General features: G+C 41.5%; 2 protein-coding genes and 1 non-coding gene across 3 annotated transcripts; 2 read left to right on the forward strand and 1 right to left on the reverse strand.

Moving 5' to 3' along the window:
* The first annotated feature begins 1,532 nt into the window (after positions 1 to 1,532).
* On the forward strand, positions 1,533 to 8,696 carry LOC127768679 (ultraviolet-B receptor UVR8). Its single transcript, XM_052294306.1, has 9 exons — positions 1,533 to 1,907; positions 2,259 to 2,514; positions 3,024 to 3,217; positions 3,303 to 3,350; positions 5,818 to 5,890; positions 6,151 to 6,322; positions 7,315 to 7,746; positions 7,872 to 8,063; positions 8,361 to 8,696. Exons 2-9 carry the CDS (start codon positions 2,262 to 2,264, stop codon positions 8,434 to 8,436), a joined length of 1,440 nt encoding a protein of 479 aa, XP_052150266.1. The 5' UTR covers positions 1,533 to 1,907; positions 2,259 to 2,261; the 3' UTR covers positions 8,437 to 8,696.
* Positions 8,697 to 8,861: 165 nt separating this feature from the next.
* Positions 8,862 to 8,933, forward strand: TRNAD-GUC (transfer RNA aspartic acid (anticodon GUC)). Its single transcript has one exon. It is a non-coding gene; the product is annotated as a tRNA-Asp (tRNA).
* A 1,036-nt stretch (positions 8,934 to 9,969) lies between these two features.
* On the reverse strand, positions 9,970 to 12,454 carry LOC127767421 (UDP-arabinopyranose mutase 1). Its single transcript, XM_052292760.1, has 4 exons — positions 12,000 to 12,454; positions 10,913 to 11,163; positions 10,651 to 10,819; positions 9,970 to 10,523 (listed from the first exon to the last, which is right to left on the reverse strand). Exons 1-4 carry the CDS (start codon positions 12,339 to 12,341, stop codon positions 10,191 to 10,193), a joined length of 1,095 nt encoding a protein of 364 aa, XP_052148720.1. The 5' UTR covers positions 12,342 to 12,454; the 3' UTR covers positions 9,970 to 10,190.
* Between the last annotated feature and the right edge of the window lie 5,426 nt (positions 12,455 to 17,880).

Here is a 17,880-nt window from a genome sequence, read left to right on the forward strand (position 1 = left end):
GTTGCCGTTACACTGAGAGGCATTCATGGAGACCACCCTTGTCACTGTCAGGGAGGAAGGGGAGCATTGCCACCGTCTCCAGACGAGGAAGGAAGGGGGTCAGGGAAATGACACTACCAATGGGAAATGGTACGGTGGAACAAATATCCACGTCATTTTTGCATTTTCAATCTGTTGCCTTTGTCAGGGCGTCTCTAAAAATTGGAATTTGTAAAGTAGGCAAGGGGCTGCCGTGAAATACTGATGACATGTGTGATGCCTTCACTCTTCAACCTAGACGAATCAAGAGACATGACGAGGGGCAAATAAGGAAATGAACATATCGTTTTGATTGTCTGAATTAGGAGGTTAGCAACTCACTAGTCAATACTTCCTCCGTCCCAATAAAAGGCAAACCCTGAATTTTCTTGTCCAACTTTGACTGCCCGTCTCATATGAAATTTTTTTATAATTCGTATTTTCATTGTTGTTACATGATAAAACATGATTAATATTTTATGCGTGACTTGTCTTTTTAATTTTTTTCATAATTTTTTCAAATAAGACGGACAGTCAAACATTAGGCACGGAAACCAGGGTTTGTCTTTTTTTTTTTTTTGGGGCAGAGGGAGTACTCAGGATGATCAGCCTCACGCTAAGGGCGCAATCGAGGAATGCCCAAACGTGTGGTGGCGAAGCTGCACTTGGGTGCTAGCCAGATGAACCGTCGAGACGTCAGTGCAGGGCATATGCATACAGTCAATGAACCACATAGTCACATGGGCTAGGTGTTACCGTATCAGATGGGTATGATTTGTGAAGGCAGCGCCTTAGCACTCATCAAGCTGGGCCGATGGGTTTTGCTCTCTTCGATTTTGGGCCCCCAAAATTTCTAGGGGCCCTATTCCATCGCTCAGTTGGCTCACCCTCTTCGACAACGATGATCTTTATAGATATTATGAAATCGGTATTTGGGTATCATATTTGGATCGTGGAGTGTCGGCTTACACCGACAAGGTATGGTGTGCAGATGGATACCTGATCTTATCTAATATTGTGATACCATATAAATCCTAAACTACATACGTTGAGAGATATTTTCTCTGTCCCAAGATATAAGTATTCTTATAATAGTGACAAGTTAAACATTTTTAACTTTAACTATTAATTAAAAAATAAAAAAGATCAATCATATAAAATTGATGTAACTAGATTTATCATCAAACAAACTACTATCATACTTCCTCCGTAAAAAAAACTCAATCTAAGATGGGATGAGACATATTCTAGTACACAGAGTTTGTTACATCCCATCGTAGGCTAGGTTTTTTTTATGGAGGGAGTAGTATGCAATTATTTTCATTTAAAATGTTTTATTATTATAGATATTGTTAGTCAAAATAACATCTTGAAGATCGTGTTGAAGTCTAAAAATGGTTATATTTTAGGACGGAGGATCACGAAGGAACTCTCATTTTCTCTGGCTAAAAATAAAAAAAAAAATCTACTCCTAGCTTGGCACGTGACCTAAGCGTGGTCCGCAACCGCTCTCCTATAATCCGCCCTCAACCTCCAAGAGCTCGTGAGTCGAGAAATTTCCGGCGTGGTCGGTGCCCATTTTGGTCAGAATCGCACGAGCAAAGCAACACCCCCACCCCGCCTGAGAAATCCCCACGTCAACGGCAGCAACCCTCCCCCCTCGATCTCCGCCTGTAATCTTCGATTCGTCGCCGGCAACCGCCGCCCGCCGCCCCCCGTCGATCTCCAACCGCAGCCTTCGCCGTCCCGCTAAGTTGGAGAGCAGCACAAGTGCTGCTGGGAGCCGCTTGGGGGAAGCCGGTTCGGGCGACTGAACGCCGGGGAGCGCCGCCGCCACTCGCTAGCTCCGGCCTCCGGGGGCAACGCCGCCGAGCCACGTCGCCGGTCAGGTATATTTCGGTTTTTCTGAATACGGAAATTCCATCAACACCAGTATCCAAGCTTAAGTTAGGCCTCGCAACATCCAGGGATTTGTGTGCCGCATGATAACCTATTAGTATTATTAAACCATCCTTCCATTGCTCTAAAATTTGAGCTCTGTATTGGTCGATGATTCCACGAAAGCTCATTGGAGCCCCCCCAATGACCCATGTTAAATCCACCCCTGATTTTAGTTCATATGCTCCGCTTTAATTTTTAGCTAAAGATGCATCATATGGTAGTTCGTTCGCACTGTAATGTTGCTTCGCCTGCTTGTTTGATTGAGTGGCTCTTCCTGTATGCATGTCCTAAACAAACAGGCAATGGATATGGATGATATGCTCGGTGGCCTGCGTGTTGCCGGAGTGCCGACCAAGAGCGCAATTTACTTATGGGGGTATAACCACAGTGGGCAGACGGCACGGAAGGGCAAGGAGTGCCACTTAAGGATCCCCAAAAGCCTCCCTCCAAAGCTATTCAAATGGCAGGATGGCAAGAACCTCAGGTGGATTGATGTTGCCTGCGGCCGCGGGCACACTGCTGCGGTCGCTTCTGATGGATCGCTCTACACCTGGGGTACATCCTTTATTTTTCCTTCTGTTCTTTAAATAAGACTCGAATAATTTGCTAGGTGAATGGATGAAACTTCAAATGAATTTATTAATACCATTATTGTTTATACTGAACTTTGATAGTTTACTTATTATGTCTCGTGTATTTTTTCCTCAATGTTATGTCAGCACAGGCATTTGCGTCAGTGATAAAAATACTATTATGTCTGCTCACACTATTTATAAGTCGTATCAGTGTTACAACTTTCTGTTTTCTGACATAACCATGTTGTATGTGTAGTTTAGTTAAAATAGCTATATAGTTTCTAAAAGGATCACAGTACTCCCCAAGTGTACCTAATTCAATACTAGGATATAAAGTGCTTAGTTTAGTGAGGGTTAGTTTGCAAAGTCATTTTATCAATTATAGCGCTTGAGCGCCAGAGCTAAGATGAGTTAATTCTGTTGCACCCATAACAGTGGTTTTACTTGTTCCTGAAGAAAATCACTCACATCCAACTTGAAAATATGTAGGGGCGAATGATTTTGGCCAGTTGGGAGACGGGACAGAGGAGAGTGCAAAGGAACCCCAAAAGGTCAAGGCACTGGAGACTGAATTTGTGAAATCAGTGTCCTGTGGAGCACATTGTACAGCTGCTGTTGCTGAACCTCGAGAAAACAATGGCACTATATCAAGAAGTAGGCTCTGGGTCTGGGGACAAAATCAGGTTTGCCCCTCATATGATTACTGTCCAATATGTGTGATCAGCAATTTATTTAATAAAATATTCAGCACTTGCGGTATCCATGCAGGGCTCAGATTACCCTCGCCTATTCTGGGGAGCTTTTGCACCAAATACGGTAAATTTGGATTGCACTGATCTGTTGTTCTTTTTGTGTGTTTCTAGTAGATATTTATGAGATCTAAAGTTTTTACCTAGTCAGACATTGCAGGTCATCGATGCTAGTATTTTTCAAACTCATCATATTTAAGTAATCACCCATAGTCTTCATTTCCTATTTATGTGTTAATCTTTTATCCCTGTTTGCTGTTGATACCTGTTATGCCATGGCCACAATGCTTAGATAGCAGTTCAAATAGATGAACTCTTAATTAGTTGTGTCATGTGTATGTTGATGTACCTTGGGTTAACTGTTACAGAGGTTGTGTACATGCATGCATCCAGGAGTCCAAATTCCATAGCTGTTACTATTCCTAGAGTTGGTTAGTGCCTTAAGATAATTAGGAATAAGAGATAAGATTCTAATTAGGATATATATCATTTGAGTTAATAGAGGCAAGTGAAGATTATAATATTTCTATATCCTTCTTCATGTTGTTCCTGACTTTCTATATGTGACATCCCTGTTGATGTAGTTCCCTGCAACCAGCTGCTGGGAAAAACACGTCCATTGATCTATTGCTACTAGCTTATAAAAGCTACCTTCTCACATTGACCACAAAGTAAACACAATAATGTATACCCGCAGTCTGCATTAAGATAAACCTGTTTAGATTTCAATTGGATTTACTCTGGCATATTGGCATCGTATACCATTGCCTTTATGGTTTGAGTAAATATGATCTAATCCACAAGGTAATGTATTTGAGGAAATAGAATCCAAATTTCCTCACGAAAATTGGTTCTATACCATGGAAGATCTATCTTCAAATTTAACCACCGAAGTTCACTAGTACACTTCAATACCATAAAAAATTGCAATCTATTTATTGTTGTTTACCATTCCTTCATATTGCAAGGATAGAACTGTTAAAAGCTGACATTTACCCTTAAATACACCCTCACTTAACCACTTTATCTGTGCACGCATGAGTTTTGGAATCATCTGTCTTCATTAGCTAAATTGGCAGTGCACAAATGTATTCAGGTGTACAAAACCAATCATCCAACAGTAACAATCACAATTATATGTGAGATTGCACTGGATGGATGCACATAGGCATCGGGTGCAACCGAGCAGTCAACCATCACCTGCGCTTCCAGCCAGTTCCTCAGCCTTCGCTGCTTGAGCCTTGAGGTATCCCTTCCACTATGATTCCCCTCCCAGTACCTCCTAATCCACATCCCTCCCCCATCTCCCTTCCCTCCCGCTCATTGCAGCCATGGCAACCTCAATCTCGATCCCTCTGCAATCATCCAGCAATTCCCCATTTCCAAACTTTCACTCTCTTCTCCTTCCTCTCCTCCCATCCCTTGTTCGTGCAGGCCAAGTAGGGACTGCCCCTTAGACTAGGTGCAGCGCTGTATTGACTGGCAGAGAGAGGTGGCATTAAATGCAGGAGCAGCGCCATAGTCAGGGCAGCAAAGGAGGATTTGATGCTATGGACAGATCGAAACAGGAGGGGAAAAAGCAGTATTCTCATTATTGAATTTGATAAAAGAAAACAAAACAAACATTAGTCCTAACAGAATAAGGTGAAACGATATGAATAAATCTAAAAATTAGGAACTTTGGATGGCATTAAAATGTACCGGTGAACTTTGATGGTAAAAATCTAAAACCAGGATCTTTCAATGGTTTAGAACCAATTTATCAAATTCCTTAATGCCTTTGATGATTCTAAACCCCATTTGAAGCTGAAGTGCTCAACACTGAGAGGGTTAAACATAATGGCCATGTTTCTTTTGCACTAGAATGCAGCCGTTGCTGCCACAGCTGCAGACACGTAATACTGTTCGGGTTGGCTGCACTGCATCTGAAATAAGTGCAGCTGAACAGGGCCAAAGTCTTTGGAGTTACATTTGCTTATTGACCAAGAACTATCCTGTCTGTGCCCCCAATATCCTAATAAGCTAGTAAAAACTCCCGGCATTTGTTAAATAAAACAACAAGCAAAAGTGGATGTGCCTTTTTTGTGCATTCTAGGTTCTGCATTCTATGTGTGCATGCATCTCATGTTTCTCTGTTATTCTAATGTGTACCTGAAAGTGTATTTTTGGTCATTTTTCACTTGTCTTCGTTTCAGCCACAAACTTGTTCACTCATTAATGAAAAGTAGATGCATATGCTTGTTTCTTGGCTCTACAGTCTGCATCTACATGTATCTCCTAGCATTATAAGCTGATCTCTAAAGAAACTGATTGGAAGTAGAAAATCAAAATTGTGTCAGGTGCACATCTACAGTTGGTTTAAGAGAAGTGAACAGGTTGCTATGTGTGCTTAGAATGCCATTTATTTCACTATTTGATATTTTTGTACTTATGAATTGCAATTACTTGTTATTTTCTTAACTTGAGATTTGTGTCATGAATTCATTCTTAAAGATACTGGTTGGATGTACTTAATATCTTCCATATGTACACAGGTGATCCGTCAGGTTTCCTGTGGAGCTGTTCATGTCATGGCCCTATCTGAAGATGGCCTGCTGCAGGCATGGGGTAATGTGCAAAACTAAAACTCATTTCCATCCTCTATACACGTTTTTAAATTGTGAACTTTTTATGCAACTGTGACACTTTGTTAATCTGATGGATAATTGGTCAATCAGTAGTGCTAGATCGTTAGGCTAATGGGATAGCTGGTTACGTGATGATATTTCTTGCAACGCCACACAAACAAGAGGATATACCCCCCAACTTTTTTAGTTGTTTTATTTCTAGCTATTAACAAGATACATGCTACTTTTCTTACTAACCAGGCTACAATGAGTATGGTCAGCTTGGCAGAGGTTGTACTTCTGAAGGGCTACAGGGAGCTTGTGTATTAAATGCTTATGCAAGGTTCCTTGACGAAGCCCCTGAGCTAGTGAAGATTGTTAGAGTATCATGTGGAGAGTACCATACAGCAGCTATATCAGAAAATGGGGAGGTGTAAGTCATCTCAAAGGATGCTGATCTCTGCTGTTGGTGACAGTTATGTGGTTTCTCAGCTGAAAAAAAAAGGATTGATTTATAGTGGCCTAACTATATAGTGCTAACTGTAAAAATAAACAGGCAAATCGTCTCTCTTTCTGTCCTTTTTTTTGGAACATGGCACAGCAGAGGAAGCCCCTGCAGTTTGCTTTTCATTAATAAAAAAGATACTAATTTACAAAGTAGAAGTAAAAGAAATTGAAGTTACAGGGTCATAATACAGTTCAAAAGTTGATCTCTCAAAGTATCATTAATCCTAAAAAAAGAAGATAACAATCCTCCTTGAAAAGCATTGACAAGTCAAACCAACTTTTTTTTTTTCAACTGATGACTTCCTTCACACTCCCTTTGCTGCTTTATTAAGATCACTATGTACGACATAATATATGTGATTTTCTAATTATGTAGACACCTTCTCACCTTCTGTGAACAGAAAATGTGTCATATGCTTATAACAGTTAAATCATGGTATTACTGTACTTAAATGGCTTGTCAGGTGGTTTTGCGAATTATTTGATTTGCTAGTCTATTTTTTTTTATCATATGCTCGCTTTGTTTCCAACTAGATGTCAGATGTCAATTTATAATGCATGCTACCAAACCTTTAAAACTTTGATTAGTAAAATATACAAAAAAAAAGGATCCATTACATGGTAATTGTATTAGTAGACCTGTTAAAATTAATTTCACACCATTGCATTGTCTATACTTTTACAATTTTTACTAATGTATAGCTATAAAAGAACGATCAAGCTGTGTCCATGTAATTTTCTAAAAAAACTATTGGGAACAGAGTGCGCGTTACAAGTATTTTGAGAATTTTGTTCAAATCCTTCATGTGGGTTGTAACAGCTTATTTTATGCGTTCTATTGTGGAACATATGTCTAATAGACTAACAGGAACATGATTGTTTCTTTTTAATTTTTTTAAATATCACCTAATTTTGCAGATATACTTGGGGACTGGGAAGCATGGGACAGCTTGGGCATTGCTCTCTTCAGTCTGGAGATAAGGAGCTGATCCCAAGGCGTGTTGTTGCTCTTGACAGAACAGTAATCAGGGATGTGTCTTGTGGTGGGGTCCACTCTTGTGCTGTAACTGAAGATGGAGCCCTTTATGCTTGGGGTGGAGGACATGTGGGACAACTGGGCCTAGGACCTCAGAGCGGTTTCTTTTCTTGTGCTCTTAATGGATCTGATATGCTTCTTCGCAACATTCCAGTCCTGGTCATACCATCAGGAGTTCAGCTTGTTACTTGTGGTCATTCTCACACCCTTGTATCTATGAAAGACAGCCGCATATATGGTTGGGGCTATAATAGTTATGGCCAAGCCGCTAATGAAAAATCTACTTATGCTTGGTTCCCCTCTCCAGTTGATTGGTATGACTCTCAGAGTAATATTCTTTCATCTGTATTGCTATTTTTGGTAGTTAATTACAATATGAACTTTGAACTTTGCACATTTCGCAACCCTCAGTATTAACCTGTTCTTTTTAATAATATAGGTGTGTTGGAGAGGTAAGGAGACTTGCTGCAGGTGGTGGCCATTCAGCTGTTTTAACTGATGCATGTTCTCTAAAAGAACTGTGTGAGTTCAAGCTAGCAGAGACAGTTAACATGTCCAATGCTCTTCTAATAGAAGATGTTGCATCGCGGACTGGTGGTGATGCCTTGGCACGTCTGTGTGAGAAATTGAGGTATGTACACTGAAATTTGGAGTCACTAATGTTTCTTGTGTTTCATATGGTCAAGTCCTCATGCAATCTGTTCTCCAGGCCAGTGAGAAACATTGGTAACATAAATCATCATAAGTGTGATCTTAGTTCCATGTGAGAGAGTTTCCATGTATCTCGGATATGCATTCTGCATAGTTGTCTCAATTATTGAACGAGCATAAAATCCACAGTACATACTAACTTTGCTTTCGCTGTTTTCATTCATTACATTAGCCTATTAGTTTCTCCTCTCTGCTACTGATTTTGGCATATTTACAGGGAGCATTTGGTTGAGCAAGGAGAGTGTGAGCTGTTGGAAAATCAAATGATTGAAGAGGTGGAGGCTAAAGCCTAAATACTCTAGTGATTCATCGCTCCTTCGTAGGCATTGATTGAAGCATTAATCGTCTTGTTGCACTTCATATGAAGTGTGATTGTAGTGTCTGGACTGAAGGCTCTAATTAATTGTCTATTGGACTGTGAAGTCCCATTGGTGTCTCCAATGTGTATCAAAGAAATGGGGACTACATGTATGTTGTATGTATCATGAGTGACTGTTGTTGTAGAGAACCAAATAACCTTTGGCAACTTGAGAGCTGTGCTTTGTCACTGAAACTAACTGTAAGATTGAGAGTTGCCAGGTCATAGTAGTGTGATTCATGTCTGGTCTCTGTTGTTAACTGTACACGTTGGAACGCTAGACTCCGGTTCATGCTCTCGGCTATGCTGTGGTTTGGTTCTCCGAATATTAAGATTTTCACTAAACTCTCTAACAACAAAGTCGTTGTAGTATAGTGGTGAGTATTCCCGCCTGTCACGCGGGTGACCCGGGTTCGATCCCCGGCAACGGCGATTTCTTTTTCCCTTTCTTTGTTTTTTTGGCTGCTGCTTCCTTTCCCTTGAGATTAACCCACGCATTTCAGTTTCACTACTTCTGTAGTCATCTTTTTTATTAAGTTATTTGAAATTGGGATTAATCCGCATTTCAATTTGACTTTTGTAGTTCATCTGTGCTCTTTACAATGCTTTTCAAAGTTCATTCGGGGCTATGGAGTGTTGGTTAGTCGTGTGATTTCTGTCTCTCCTGAGGATTTGGAGGAGGCCGTTTGGTTTGTGACCCAAAGTGAACCATGCTTAAAACAAATGTCTTCGGGAAAAGAAAAAAGGCATTGTTAAATTGCCACTCCTTCTGTCGTAGAATATATGATAATATATTAACCTGTCAATATCGGTAGTTTTATAATACGTCCAATTATAGATTGCTATATTATGGGAAGGAGGGAGTGTGCCATATTCTCTCGCATTTCTTACTGTCAAACACGCAGCTTTGCCAAAATTTTGATCTCTTTACAGCTCACCAAATAATAGCTTAGCTAATCTCACCAAAATATTGGTAACAGCCTAGCCAGTCTCACCAAACTTTTGACAACAATCCAAACGAACACATTACCAAAGGTGCCCATTCGCTATGAGTTTTTTAACACACCCGATTTTGCAAATTCCAGTTCCAGCTAGATGTTCCAATTGCAGAGACGTGTAGGCATTTCAATGCTGCTGCTCAGAGCCCCATTGGTTTTCCTAATAAATCAAAGCAAAAATTTAAATTTAAGTTTGGAGTTGATCTTAAAATATGTTCACTTTTAAGTCGCTAAAAATACAATTTTTTTATTTATAAACTATTGTTATTCTCTAATAAACAGTTTTGACTTGTTAGAAAATGCAGGCAACCAATGAGGGCCTTGACCATTCGTCCATAATGCCTACGAAATGATTTAGAAATATAATATGGTAGTGCATACAATTCTCAGAACAACCAACAGGTATAGTGATTTGCAAAGGTTATTAAATACAATAACACCATTTAGCAACCAAAGCACGACTATCAAAATTACATGATAAAATTATTATTGTCTTGAATTATGTAAACGATGATAACAAATCCTTTTCCAGCTACAAAAGAACCAGCATAACAACAAAGAATTATAAAGTTGCTTAAGTAATCTCTCCCTTCTTCTCAAAAAAAGCTATATCTAGGGGGCCTAGGCCACAGCAACACTTTCACTTAAAGGGTACTTTCCATCCTGCGACACACAAGCTCCCAGGATCAATCTACTTGGCCTTGCCGTTCTCGACAGCAGCAGTCGAGGGGTTCAGCTCATCCCAGGCCTCGATCCAGGTGACCATGGCATCGGCAAGCTTGACGAAGTAGGGGTCAATCTTGCCGAGCTTCTCCCTGACCTGCTCGGCGAGGGAGAGGTAGCACTTCTGGACGGTGTCGCACTCCTTGGGGATGGTGGCGTTCTGGAAGAAGGGGATGATGTCCTCCTGCCAGAAGATGCCCTTGTATTCCTTCTTCAAGTTCACGAAGGGGTTGCTAGCCTTGCTGTGCCAGATGTACGGCAGTCCAGTCTTCACTCCCAGGCTCAGGTGGTCACAGATGACCTAAAGTTTCAAGAATTAATATTAATTATTATTTTGTGAATGGAATGTTCAACTGTGCAATGAGAAAAGACATATCATGTAATAGATTCATGGTAATGACTTATAACTTTTCGACAGAAACACAAACCTTCATGCACCATCCAGCCCACATGTCGTCGTAGCGACCAATAGGCTGGCCATCACCCATGAGACCAAAGTACATTGCAGGACCGATGAGATCACGGTCAAAAGCAAGGTTCATGCCACACATGGGGAACAAGGTTCCCTTGGGCACAGTCATGACAGCATCAACATACCTGAACAAAACAAAAAAAAACAGGGGTCAGTAAAACTTATTGATGCAAGAGAATTGCTGCTGAATATCAGATCAGTCGAAGAACATGCAGTACCTGGAGTTCCTCTCACGAGGCTTGACCATCTGAGTAGGAGCATCATAGTCAGGGATGTTAAGCCACAGGCCGTGAGAGACAGCAGTCTTGGCTCCCTCCCTGAGGCTGAAGGGGTAACCACGGACAAAGTCAGCGCCTTCGCGGTAGGGATCATACAAGGTGTTGAAGAAGAACGGGGTGGACGGGCTGAGGAGGTTCTTGATGTGCTGCTCAAGAGCATTGATGTCCTTGCCAGATGGGTCCTTGGCAACCTACAATGCCAAGTCATTCAGTTGGTATGAGATCTATAATGCAATGCTACCAATTGAAACATTATTACATCAAGCTAAGCTATTACCATTACCAATAGAATGAATTCGATCGCAGCATTACTAGAAAATGCTACATAAGCTTTGAACTTGAATGGAAGATCAAACTGGTTCTTAATATATTTGATTAAGAAAATGTTGTGGATCTCGCACAGGAGAGAGAGCCAAAATCACATCATTATGTCAATTTCATCAGAAAAGTAAAAAGCCTGAAATTGACCTCAAATGCACCCTCAACTTGGATCAGATCTGAAGCAATTATCCCAGATCTAGCGATACCAAAGCACTCTGATACCGTTTGGTTAATACTTGACAAACTGAACTTGTCACATGTGAAGCAGACAAGACCGCGTAAGCTAGGACGAACTCCCCTAACCAAAATGAAAAGGACCCATCTAATGACAATCATTTAACTAACCAACTAACTGGCAAGATCTAACATCAACTAGAGAAATTGAGGCATGCGTAATTATCATATACTAATAATTTTAACAACACATAAAGCCAGAAACCAAACAAAAGTACTAATCCTTTTCGAACACTGCACCTACCTACCAACCAACCAACCAATGTGATCTACCACACTAGCTGATGCTCACGCTCGGGTGAAGCAAGGGATCAAGATCCGCCGATGCGAGATCCAGATCTGATCAGGCCAGATCTGGCCAATTCCGAACGAACCGGACCCAGATCCCGGGCTTCCCCCACCAGATCCACGCGGAATTCCGCACCAAAACAAACACAGAGAGATCGAGATCGAGATCGAGAGGGGAACTTACGAAGCAGTCGTCGTCGATGGTGAAGACGTACTTCTTCTTGGACACCATGTAGCCGAAGCAGCGGCATGCGGAGTCCTTGAAGGAGATGCAGGAGGCCTTGGGGCCGAGGATCCGGTTGATGTCGTTGCGGTTGTAGAGCTCGTAGTCGAAGCCCTCGGGGACGCGGATGGTCTTGGTCGGGTCGCCGTCCTGCACGATGATGAGGTGGTAGGGCTGGAAGAAGGGCCGCCACATCTCCAGGAAGTCCAGGTTGCGGATCGTCGGGATCACGATGTCCAGCTCGTCCTTGAGCAGCGGCGTCGACGGCACCGACGCCGACGGCACCGTCACCGTCCCCGCCATGATCTCTCCCTCTCCCTCTCCCTGGATCTCGCGCGCGCGGAGGAAGAGGAGGAGGAGGAGGAGGTGATGGTGGTGAGGTGTGAGGTGTGTGGGTTTGGGTGGGTGGGGAGGAGGAAGCGATTTATAGAGCGGGAGCTCCGGGAGGACGACGACTTTGTTATTCGTTTCCTTCTTTGCTTTCCTTCGCTTGCCTTGCTTTTTTTTTAAAAAAAAATTGTGTATAATTAATTAGATAGGAGTATTATATTATTTTGTGCCTATTTTGTTTTGGTTTGCGTCATATGTTTGCCGAATTTTGGGATGCGTCCAAATTTATTTTGGGTTGGATCTGGGAGAGACCTGTCGGTGCATGGAAAGAGAGAACGTGTGTACCAGTGTAGAAGGTTTGAATTTTTATTTTTTTTGGTTTGTTCCAAGCGGTGGATAAAAGATAGGGGTATCTTAATATCGTTTTTATTGGAGATAAGGGGTAAAAGTGTTAAATCAAATGAAATGCACAATAGTGGCAGTGGTTTAAAGCTCTGCTTATCTCAAAATCAATGGAAAGAAACGGCCGTTTCCTAGAATAGAAACAAACAAATACTCCATCCATTTCAGGTTATAAAATGTTTTGACTTTAGTCAAAGTTAAACTGTTTTAAATTTGACTAAACTTATAGACAAATATAGTAATATTTACATTACCAAATTAGTTTTATTAAAATAATAATTAAATATATTTTTATAATAAATTTATCTTGGGTATTACTATTTTTTCTATAAACTTGATTAAACTTGAAGAAGTTTGATTTTGACCAAAGCCAAAACATTTTATAACTCGAAACTGAGGGAGTAAGAAACTTATTTTGTCTATATAATATCACTTCCAATAGATGTTTTTTTAAAGCTTGCAGTTTCAATTGGTTACAGTTTCTCAAAGGTTAAAATTCCTACTTTTATATTAGGTCCGAGGCATTACGCAATATTTGTCTTGATAAAACTAGATATACTCTCTACTATATCTTAAGCCGCTACAAGCGACTCAACATTTACAATCATGAGAACCTAAACCACTATTAACACCTTGTCATTTACTGTTATGGAGAACATGATTACTATTTTATGAACAATTGTTACTAAAATGACAACATATTTATAGTTGCGAGATATACTTACAATCTTTGTGAGGATATATTTTACTATTTTGTATGAATACATTTATGCTCACGAGGGAAGAATGGTACTATTACCTTGAGCTCTACTAAGCACTTACTATTTGCTTATTTGTTTGAGTATGGAATAAAATCGGGTGCAATAGCTATGGTGACTGTAACTTTGATAGTCACAAGTGCATGCAAAATGAATCCAATAACCAACTTTCCGTCTCATGCGAGAAGGTGAATAGCGTCGTCAATGATGACTTCACCAGCACCCGTAACTTCCATCTCTCTACCAGTGTCGACCACCTCCACCGCTACCACGTTCAACACGGAGCACATCTCCACAACCACCGAAGTATCTCCCCGTCGAATTCCAAGTTCTTTGTTTCGTCGTGGAGATTGCTAACTTTTCACGCTCATGTAATCATTTGCACCAAACTTTACAATTAATCGAGCTTTAAAAAATCGGGTGCAGTAGCTATGGCGACTGCAATTTTGGCCAATCACTATGATATAGAGCATGCAAAATGAATCAATGTTATTTTTTAAAGCCCGCAGTTTCAATTGGTTACAAATTTTTTTAAGGTTTAACTTCCCAATTTTATTTTATGTCTGAGGCATTACGCTACATTTGTCATGTTAAAATTAGATCTAATCTCTAGACCTTAAGCCGCTACAAGTGCACCAAGATTTACAATCATCGGAACCTAAATCACTACTAACGCCTCGATATTTAGGATGACCTAATCTAATCTCTGTCGGCTTGGCAGCCTGAATCTCTCACTCGCAGTCTTCGGCTAGCATAGTGATGTGACCATCAAGTATATGCATACAAACAAGCATGAGAAATATAAAACAATGCCAAAGAATATGTCGGATGAATGGAGGATCTACAAGATATTTGAGTCTTATGAGTTTTAGAATCCAGTTCGACCTCCAAAGACAACACTGACTTCAAACAGACCTAGCGCCTTCATGCCAACTCCGATTTGGGTGATCTTAGACTTGATGGAAAGCTTATCTCATCGCCTTTCAAATGTATCCGGTCTCATATCCAAATTCATCTCGAGTCAACAGGAATCGTAAAAACAAGACATTATTGTTGCTGAAACCGAATTTGGGCCTTCTAATAGACTAGCTAGGCCCATCTCGGAAGTGTCTCCCTCCACCTCCACGAATTAGCACTTAACTCTAAATCTATTTTCCTCTGTAAATGTCTATGTACACCCTCTGGAACAATTGGGTTTTTTTAGTTGAATTTTGGCAAGTGCCATTCACCTTGTCTCTAGTGCTCGCTCGATTAATCAGCGAGTATAGATTTAGAGCCCCCAATAGTGGGTGTGTTGATTTGCCGGGTTGATTAGATCTATCACTTCAATCGCAACTATTACTTTGTACTTAATCACCTATTCGCAATATTTAGATTGCATCTTATCTTGTTCTTGCAGTGTTATCTCGTTTGCATTGCAGGGATCATCAACCACGCGCCGCGGTTGGTATGACATCATTTGTGGTGTAGCGATTGCACAGTGTCCTGGATTTGTTCTGGTTGGTAGCCACGTGTTAACAGCGAAATTTGGTAATCGGCAAAGACGTCATCGGCTTAGAATCATTATCGGCTACAGCATCTCGGAATCAGCCGATGGGAGTTATCAAGTCGCCAATAGTCGGATTCCTGCTATATTCGGTTAAGGAAATCAATCTACTAAAGGAAGCTTATCCCTAGGTGACCGAGTTTAAAGAGGATGCGGCATGGCAGTTTATCTATTAATTAGGAATAGTTTGTTAGTTTCCTTTTATCTTTAGGAAAGTGTGTTTAGTGTCCGATAAGGACTTTATATTTTCCTTTTATCTTTAGGTTAGTTTCTTTCTTGTCCGACAAGGACTTGTATCAACCCATGGGTATAAATATGTACACCCGGGGTCTACGTAATTTATCTTCACGATCAATACAATTCGGCGCATCGCCACCTTTTACCTTTTCTACTTTATTTTATCGTCCGGCGGGACTTGGCACCTGACGCGGGGCTGCATCGGTGTTCGATCTTCGGCGAAGGGGTAAGTCCAATGTTCCGTCGGCCCAGGCAATTGTATCGTTTACGTCGGCGTCGTTCAAGGCTGCATCAGTACATTTGACCTCTTGGATTGCTCTGGTTTGGATGATATATTTGCCTACCTATTTATCATATGTCTATGTTAATCTAGTCTTAACATATCAATTTAGCTCTATCGGCTGCTTCTCGTTTGAGGGTTTCTGCCGGTATCGGCTAAATCGTGTTGCTAGATTAGATTAGCTTAGACATCTACCACCCTGAAAACTCAGTCAACGGCTTGATTGTCTAGATATTATGTTTCTTTTTATACTTAGTGCTGCATTAGTTAAGTTTGATCTACTAAGTCGTGCTTAGAACCATAATCTCTAGCCTGCCTCTTGATTGCAATAAGGGTTTCATCGGGGTTTCAGCCGGTGAGTTATCTGGACGTTGCATCGGCTCATAAGGATTGCATATACATATAAGTTGGATTTTAGCCGATGACAACAAAGGTTTCACTGTTTAATCTAATCTTGTGGATTTCATGATATCGGACCTCCAGCCGATGTGTGCTTTAACCCTCGGATCGATGCATATTTATTATATCTTGTTTCTAGCCGATTGGTTTCTACAGGACTATATTGTTATTTTATTATATCATCATCAGCCGATTGCCTTTATATCATTAACTACATTGGACATATAGTCGATTGCTTAAACCCTATCGCTATCGGCTGTTATCGGCATCGGCTGTTATCGGCTATCGGCTGGAACTACTCCATCGGCTTGTCAGCCGATCGGCTGTTTTGATCTACTATTTGCATATCTTGTCAGTTGCAGGATCAAACTGACTGGCACGCCCGCATCTCATAATCTTTGGACCTGCACAGGAGCTAAGAAGATCTTCTAGGCCGGTGTGTTCGATTTTTTCGTCAACACCACGTCGCAAACATCGCACTCGATCAAAGCGAGAGTTATCCCCTTTACCGGAAGATCGGGCCACGAGAGAGTGTCATCACATAGTCTTCTTCCTCGAACATGAACTCAACGAGATTGGAGGTAGTTCTAGATCCCTCGTGTCAGCCTATGTTGCTCCTACATTGGGTTTGTCTAGATCTGTATTGGCTCGTCTTCCATTGGCGCAGCTAGATCTGTCTAGATGTGTTGGCGTGTTGCCTTTGCTCCCTCCTCCTAGGGGGCCTTGTATTTATACCCTCGGATGTCCTCTTGCCCAAGTAAAACTAGTGAGACAAGTATGGATACGATCCGAGTAGTTCTTGTAATGCCAGAGTAGAACCCTGCTTCTCCTTTCCTTATCCAGAACACCTTTCTACTCGATATAAATACCACTTAATTTTCCTCCTTGCGATGGCTCCCAAAGCATAGTGTAACCTATTACTGCTTTCTTCTAATGGAATGGCGTGTTGCGTGCAACCTTTTATGCATTTGTGAAAAAATGTCCTTGCTATAAAAATATCACTTGTAAATGAATCCATAATCCATCGAGGTTATCGATCACATTACGATTGTGTTCTCTCCCTTCTTTCCCAACTCATCTCCCTCTTTTTTCGCGCAAATGCTTTTCAAACGGCTAAACGGTACATTTTTTAATGTTTTATATAGAAAAGTTAGTTTGAAAATAATATTAATCAATTTCTCATTTTAGCCCCCCCCCCCTCCCCCCCGAACTGAACACTGTTCCCAATAATGGGCAGCACTTTTTCGCATGGACGGTGTTGCTGTTTAAGATTCACACAAAAGGGAAGGGAAGGGAAGGGAAGGGAAGGAGGTGGGCTTGGGGTTTCATCAAAGAAGATATGACGTGAATGAAAGCAACGGTAAGCTGGAGCACAATTAATATATGCTCATATATGTATATGGCATATTCCGTTGGAATCTCTTCGTACATAACTTAGCAGGGTGAAAGGGCAGGGCCGGATCGGATCGGATCGGAGCTGGTGCCCATGATTTTGGTGAGCAGTGGAATTCAATTGAGAGCAACAAGGTTTGCCGTACTCAGCCCGGTGAGACGTGAGTAGCAAAGAAGCGACGCAGCTAGCGTGGAATTTGATTTGACCCAGCTTAGCTACTACTACTAGACTACTCCACTGCCTGCCTCGCCTTCACCTCACCTGTGTGATTTGTGAATGTGCTACCGTGACCGTGATGAAGGGAAGCAGTGAGAGGTTGGCCTGGTCAGTGGTCAGCACGTCGGCCACGGGCCGCCAGCTAGCTAGCGCCCAGATCTGTTGGGTTTCTGTACCTACCCGGTAATTGGTGCGCCGCCCGCTCCGCTCGGTTGGGTCGCACTCGCGCACGCGGTTAGGCGCGCCGTATATACCATACACACACGTAGGTGGAGTACGCG

Source organism: Oryza glaberrima, chromosome 3, assembly GCF_000147395.1.
Source record: "Oryza glaberrima chromosome 3, OglaRS2, whole genome shotgun sequence".
Taxonomy (NCBI): Eukaryota; Viridiplantae; Streptophyta; class Magnoliopsida; order Poales; family Poaceae; genus Oryza; species Oryza glaberrima.